Raw genomic sequence first — 8,058 nt, forward strand, 5'->3', positions numbered from 1 at the left:
TTAATATAATTTATAAATATTTCATTAAATATAAGATTAATATAATTTATAAATATTTATTTAAATATAAGATTAATATAATTTATAAATATTTAAATAAATATAAGATTAATATAATTTATAAATATTTATTTAAATATCAGATTAATATAATTTATAAATATTTATTTAAATATCAGATTAATATAATTTATAAATATTTAATTAAATATAAGATTAATACAATTTATAAATATTTAATTAAATATAAGATTAATACAATTTATAAATATTTAATTAAATATAAGATTAATACAATTTATAAATATTTAAAATGATGTAGAATAAATTATAGTACCTAACGTTATAACTTCGTGGCTGAGTGGTTAGATTTAATCTCTAGCACGGGGCAGACCCGGGTTCGATTCCCAGCCGGCGCCAATAACTCGCAAATTGATACTAAGACGATTACCGTGTACAATTGGTGGAAACCCGGCCATTGGACGTTGAGAGGTTGCATAACACTCAGCACTCGGTTCGTCCTAAAGTCATTAAGAAGAAGTTGGAGAGAAAATGCCCGTACAAACACAACAAACACAGATGCAAACACGACAGACTCAACAAACACAACAAACTTAACACCCAAAGACGTCATAACACAAACTCAACATTCACACCCTACACTTAAACATTACAATAACGAAATATCCAATCAAACTGAATTAAAACTGTCACGACAGTGAGCGTCAACGAAAAAACACCATCCAAACCCATCCGAACCGCAATTTAATCCGTTAACGCTCACCATCGCACGGTGGTTTTGCCAACCCTTCGACAGTCCTAGCAACTGCGAACGCGGAGATTACGAGAAACTGTGCAATGATTAACCTTTGCACGGAAAATGCGCACGCGTTCGCAGGACAGACAGAAAGACAGACACGGTGATTGTATAACCCCTCCTAGAAGAGGTAAAAATATAGTCCGAACTGCACAAATACAAGAACAAATGAACTCTCAACCTCGAGGGGGTCTGTTTTAAACCTTTCTCTCGAACAATAGCGTGGGGTTAAACTTTCTTTCTAAAACCTTTTCTCTACGTTTCACTGACTATTTCGTATTTCGACTCTGTGTACCCTACCAGGGGGGGGGGGTATGATAGAAATTTTCTACTTATCACTTGATTCGTGGCTGCTCTTCGATTTACGGGTCTCCGGGTTACGGGGTTCCGGATTACACAAGACACACGCACACGTGTTTTCTTGGAGGGGCTCGACGGGGGACTTCTTGTTTCGCGGTGACTGTTCCAAACTGTCAATTCGTCTCGCATACAGCACGGATGCCCGGATTACGGTACGGATGTCTGGATGACGACGACGAACTTCTTACAAGCGGGTGAAGGTACTTCAGGTTTCAGTCTGAAACGTCTGGTTAGACGAGGGAATCGGTCTTAGAAATCTGGCTTTCTTCTCTCGGAATGGCTGGATATTGGGTGATCAACAGGTGATTCGAGCGCGTTGAGGGCATTACGTTTTCCAGACTTATTCTTGCTTGGCCTATGTTCTTCCGGTCGGAATGCCTTAGATGTAGGTCATCTAGTGAGGGTTTTTTCAATCGTGAGGGTAATTATTATCCCGTCATAGGTGCACCTAAAACTCGTGTCCTGTCATGGGACGTATGACGTCGTCTGACCTACGAAGGTCGCTCGGGGTTGCGGGGCAGGGGGGGAAATGCCAGAGAGTCTCGAGGTTCCTGATTTTCTGTTTCCAAGCGGAAATGTCCGGGCGCCCTTTCGACTCTGTAGCCTGGCCTTGGAAAACGTGCGCTTTTTGTTGGAATATCGCTACCTAGTAGTGGATTAGAGGCTCGCGAACATGACACTGGTTCCACGGGATCGCTGTGAGTCGTGGGGACATTACTGCTTTCGTTCGGAAAAGTATTGTACCAAGGTAATAAAACGAGGGAAAAAACGCCAATTATCTCTATAATTTGGGGGCTCTAATTCTTTGTATTGCTGAAGGCAGAGATTTAGTTTATAATTTATATTAAGTACCCTGTTTAATTAATTCTTTTAATTTTATATTTAATAGTGGGGGTTCATTAAGTTCTATAAGATTTATAAACTATATTTAATTTGTGTGTAGCGTTCAAAAGTTATTTAGGTTTTTTAGTTTAACATTAATTTTAATTATATTTAACACTTGAATTAGTTTTTATTAAATAGGTCTTTGAATTCTAAGAATACTTAACAATTACTATAGATGGTCAAGAGTGGAGGGGAAAATGTAACAGCAAAAGTAAATACCACATAAAAATTAAAAAAAATGTAAGTATGAGGGGGAAAATGAACCGGAAGCGTTCCATATATCAATCGAAGTAAATTAAATAAATCAATACATAAACGTTCATGGTTGGCAAAAAACCGGCTTTTTCAAAAAAATAAATAGGAAATTGTTACCCAAAAAGTGAAACAATTTAAAAGTAATTAATATATTAGATCTGAGTGGTTCTTATTTTTGAAAAAAAATAGGCTTTTTAGCTAAACACTATGGGAGGACCCAGAATTTAATGTTTTTGACCATGAAAGAAAGATATGGAAGGCCGAGTCTATCTATTGTGCTGTAAGACTACCGTCAAAAATGAATTTTCGGAATGGCGGCTTCCGCGGATGTCAACCCAAAGATTAGGAAAGAGTGGGATTATTATGGTCCCCGTCCAGCCACGACGCTATAACTTTTCTCAAATCCCTGATCAGATTTATAAAATAAAATATTATTTTAATGATTGTGAGACTGGAAAGTGTGGAAATAGCTCGACTTAAAGTATTAAGAAAACCAATAAGAACAGCAGTTACAAGGTTAGTTTTGATAATGGAAGATCTTCTAAAAATGAAAACTGTACTGATGATGAAGTAGAAGATACATTAATGTTGTTGAATCAAAGGGAGAAGGCACTTTCAAAACTAGATATAAAAATTGAACAGGAAATAGATGATCTAGATCTGTTAGAAGTGGAAGTTGCTGAAACAATTGAGTACCAGGATCAAATCTTGTTAACGAAAAATCAAGCGAATCGTAAACTGCAAAAAAGTTCAAGTGCTTCAGGAGCGAGCAGAGATGGAAGTGGAATATCAAAGCAAACTCATCGATCAGAAACTAAATTGCCAAAGTTAGTAATGCCAATATTTAAAGGAGATCGAACCCAATTTCACACCTTTTGGAGCCAGTTTGAAGCTTCCATTGACTCGTCAACGCTTTCAGTGGTAGAGAAATTTGCCTATTTGATATCTTACTTGGATGGGGAAGCAAAGAATGTGGTTGCTGGCATAGCAGCCACACCAGAAAACTACGCAGATGCAATTCGAATATTGAAAAAACGCTATGGCAGACGTGATTTGATTATAAGTGCCCATATGGAAAAAATGAGAACACTGCCAAGAGTGAAATCATCGAGAGATTTGTCTGGATTAAGACAACTGTTTGATACCTACGAAGTAAATTTACGATGCTTGAAAGCATTGGGAGTGGATACGAGAAGCGAAAGTGCGCTTTGCCCAGCTCTTCTAAGAAGTTTACCAGAAGATATACGACTTCAATACAGTAGAACTCGTGACTCTGATGAAGAATGGGTTGTGGATGACATTTTGAGATTTTGTGAAAAAGAGTTGGAGAGTAGGGAAAGAAACGCGATATTGGGTGAAGGAGCAATATCACCAGTTTCAGAAAAACTACCCGAAGAACACAAATTTAAATTGAGGAAACCAGAATACAGAGGAAAAGAAAGGGAAAACATTTCAACAGCAGCAGCGCTTAACACTGTGTTATCAAGCAAGAATTTATACTGCATATTTTGCAAGTGTAATGATCACTCATCAACAAATTGCACCGCATATACTCGTGACAAAAAGTTGGATAAACTCAAAAGGGAACGAAGGTGTTTCATATGCTTGAGACCTGGACATGAATCTAGAGTTTGCAATTCTAAATTCAAGACTTGTGATAATTATGGAAGAAGACACAATATTACCATATGTGACAATGATAACAAGGTTCTTCCGAACTTCAGAAAACTAGAAAATGATAACAAAGGCAAAACTGAAATTCAAGAAGAGATTGTCAACGCAGTGTCACCAGTTTCAAATGACAAGACCATACTTCTTCAGACAGCTAGAGCAATAGCATCGAACCCTAACACATCGAACCAATTTGACTATGTTCGCTGCCTTCTTGATTTAGGAAGCCAAGCCACATTCATTAGAAATGACTTGTCAAAGAAATTGCACTTACCAGTAGTTGGAGAACAAGCGATTTCAATACATAGTTTTGGTAATGTAAGACCAAATGAAATGAGATGCCGAAAGGTACGGATTAAACTTCAAAACACAATGGATAGAAATAAATTTGTGGAATTTGCAGCAACAGAAGTGCCATACTTGTGTAATGCAGTTACAACAGTAAATTGTGCGAACATTGAACAACGCATGAAACAAAAGAATCTACAATTGGCGGATGACCCAACATCCCCTGTAGCACATGAAGTCGTTTTAGGGTCGGGGTATGGTCGAAAAGTGGCTTTATAGTCGTCGACCAAATGCCGACCTAAAAACGTCCGAACGTTTTTCGACACTAAAACCGTAAATCCTTATTCGGGACTATTTATGGTCGGTATGCCGACCATTATCCGACTTAAAATAGACCTTACATTAAATTATTGGATTCGATATTAACTTTATGAAACAGACCATATGTATTTAGGAAAAGGGGATATTCTAATTATTTTCTGATTATTTGATGATTTTCTGAGATAATATTTTATTCACTTTTATTTTTCTTCAAACTTTGTATTCGAAAAACGCGGCATCTAATAATTCTGCGCCATCTAATTATTTCGCGCCATCTACGTGCAACTGTTCCATCTAGCTGAAATTATGCTTTCACTCTTTGGGCCTAGTTAGCTCGTTTTTTACTTTGATTAGTTAAAAACAAAATTGCACTACGTATTTTGAATTCATAAAGTAAATCCTTGTGATCGAAAATTAAGTTTTCTGTTAACAAATATATTAGATATAGAATATCTCAATAGCTTCATGTGCGGTAGCTTTTGTTTACGTTCTTAAGTCTTAGTTTTAGAACGACCTTTACTAAAGTAAAAGATCCTGAATTTCAAGGTGTATTATTAAGAATTAAAATGTCTAAAAGACAACCTTATAAAGATGAAATGGATATTAGCGCAAGGCAAAAAAGACGGATAAGGTCGGAATTTGTGAAAAATGTAATTGATCAGGTTGTCCATAGTGTTGATACCACTGACGTTGAAAACCCTTTTAATGCTCAAACTGAAAATGTAAGTCCAGAAGTCTCTGAAATAGAAGAACTTGCAGAATCATCTAACGCCAGTGAGGAAATTGCTCAGAGGATTATGATTTTGAGTTATCTTTTGATGGGTTTCCGATATATAAAAGTTCTTTAAATCATGTTTGGCCCATTCTCGCTGCAGTTTTCAACTTCTCAGAGGGCATAGTAGGAAAACCATTTATAGTAGCAATATTTTATGGCGAGAAAAAACCAGGAAGCCTAGATGACTATTTAAGTAATTTTATTCGCGAATTAGAAGAACTTTCTAATAATGGATTTGCATATAATGATCGCACATATGTTTGCAATTTAAATGGTCCCTTTATTTTGGATACTCCAGCAAGAGCATTTGTTAAAAACACAAAAGGCCACACTGGATATCGCTCTTGTGACAAATGTGCCATCCATGTTTTTAGGTGTAATGGAAGAACCGTTTTTTGGAGTGAAGATGAAGTAATTTTACGCACAAATGAATCCTTCAGAAATGAAGTTGATGAAATGCACCATTTATCTGGAGGTCCATCGCCATTGACAAGGTTAAATATTGATATGGTGTCCCAATTCCCATTGGACTATATGCACCTTGTGTGCCTTGGCGTGATGAAAAAATTAGTTGTGAACTGGATTAGGGGGCCCTTAACTGTCAGACTGAGTAGTCGCATGGTGGACGCATTCTCGCAGAAATTAGAAGCTTGTCGTCGATGTATTCCTTCAGAGTTTGCGCGTAAACCGCGGTCTTTAAGACACATTGATCGCTGGAAAGCGACGGAGCTACGACAATTTCTTCTTTACACTGGCCCAGTAGTTGCAATTCAGTTTTTGGAAGATAATATTTTGAATCACTATAGAGTATTTCATTGTGCAATTTATATTTTGGCACATCCAGAACTCCATCGAACCCAGACACATTATGCCAAAGATCTACTGAATTTGTTTATATCTTCGTCTAAAAACCTTTATGGACAGGAGTTCATAGTTATGAACGTACTAGCCATTTCGCATATGACCAGGGATGTTGAGGTTTTTGGGAGATTAGATGCATACAGTGCCTTTCCCTTTGAAAACTATTTGCAATTCCTAAAGAAGGCACTGAGAACCCTCAATAAACCGCTTCAACAATTAATTATGAGAAGTGAAGAAAATTCTCACAATTTTTTTCCAATAAAGGAAACAAAATTGTCTTTAAAGAGACCATTTAAATCGGATAACCAAAATTTACCACTAATATCGTGTTTTTTAAAAAATTACAATCGCCAAAATTTTAGTGTCATATCTTTTCGATGGAGATAGCTGGTTTAAACTGGAAACTGGAGAAGTTGTTGTTGTGCGCGAAATCTGCCAAGAACAAGAAATGAAAATATATGTACAGTATAATATTTGCAAGAAAGTGGATGATTTATTTCTTTATCCTCTAGAATCATCGGAATTAGGAATTTTTATTGGAAAACTGGGAACTGAAACCCTCACTATTCCATACACTATTTTAAAATCGAAATGTTTACGATTACCAAATTCATCAGAAAATTTGCATAATATTATTCCACTAATACATGATTCGTAAACTTTTAATATTGTTTAAGATAAAAGCGATTGTAATATAAAGAGCGAAACCTCAGTATAGAAACATCGTAAATTTTGCACTATCTTAAATCAGATCTATAAATATTTCAAGGTAAAAACCTTAATAAATTTAAAAAAAATTAAAGCAGTTTTCTTAATTTCTTTTCGAGTTACGATGTTTTTATACTGAAGTAACCACTGAAAATCTATAAATAGTTAAGTTTTTATTAATTAATATTTTCAGATTGTTTAGATGTTCGCTGTAGTAAATTTTAAAGTGGATGATTCGGTAGCAGTAGTCCCAGTATCTTGGTGTATTAAAGATAAATTATGTTTTTGGCCTAGCCATTTAAAAGTTTCGGAAGCATCTAAATTTGCTCAAAAACAAAAACCGCCAGATCGTAAGAAGTGGTCCAAGTTGAAAATTAAATTGCTGACCCCAACACCAAGTACATGAATATATAAGTTTAGTAATTTTAAAAAGTTTTGAGGGTCATAATTCCCCCTTTTCTTTCGAAAAAAAAAACCAGTTGCTAGTTTTCAAAATGCACAAAAGAAGTGTAAGCGCGCAGAAGACACTTCGGATTTGGCTACGGATATTGATGACTTTGGAAAGGGAAAACGAAAACGTCGAGCAAAACAATTCTCCAGTGCCAGTGATAAAAGTGACAAAGGAAATGAGGGAAATTTGTTGGACATTATAGCAGAAAACAGCGAAAATGACCACACTGATTCAGATAATGGCTAGCTGTTTTGTTTAATAGAATAAATTAGAATAAATGGATAGACAATTAGAAAAATTACCTTAAATTATTTTAGAACCTTTACTCCCAAAAAAGAAAAAACAGCTGGTGAAAAAAAGGGCTTGTGGTATTTGTATAATTGGTTTTGAATATATTAACAATTAACTAGGGATATTAACTAGAATATATTTTGAATGTATGCTGATCTAGATTTTCCAAAAAAAGATAATATAAAGAAAAGTAAATCTCCCACTACCCCTTTCGTGATGCCAGATCCACCACCTTTTAAACGTAAATACTTTCAATATAGGATTCTGAAAAACTTAACTACAAAGTGATAACGGTTTATTTGTGATAGCTGTGCGTCAAGATAAAAATTCAGATCAGGGTTCCATGCAAACTCCAGTAAATTCATCACTCGATTC

At 35.6% G+C, this 8,058-nt stretch overlaps 1 protein-coding gene across 1 annotated transcript; it reads left to right on the forward strand.

The window, feature by feature from the left end:
• The first annotated feature begins 2,902 nt into the window (after nucleotides 1-2,902).
• LOC149966616 (uncharacterized) lies at nucleotides 2,903-4,555 on the forward strand. Its single transcript, XM_090167548.1, has one exon. It carries the CDS (start codon nucleotides 2,903-2,905, stop codon nucleotides 4,553-4,555), a length of 1,653 nt encoding a protein of 550 aa, XP_090023674.1.
• The last annotated feature ends 3,503 nt before the right edge of the window (nucleotides 4,556-8,058 follow it).

This window comes from Leiobunum rupestre, chromosome 1 (assembly GCF_980474605.1).
Source record: "Leiobunum rupestre chromosome 1, qqLeiRupe1.1.hap1, whole genome shotgun sequence".
Classification (NCBI taxonomy): Eukaryota; Metazoa; Arthropoda; class Arachnida; order Opiliones; family Sclerosomatidae; genus Leiobunum; species Leiobunum rupestre.

What these genes read in the sequence shown, in the direction of transcription:
- LOC149966616 (XM_090167548.1), top strand. Translation starts at nt 2,903, where the DNA reads ATGTTGTTGAATCAAAGGGAGAAGGCACTTTCAAAACTAGATATAAAA.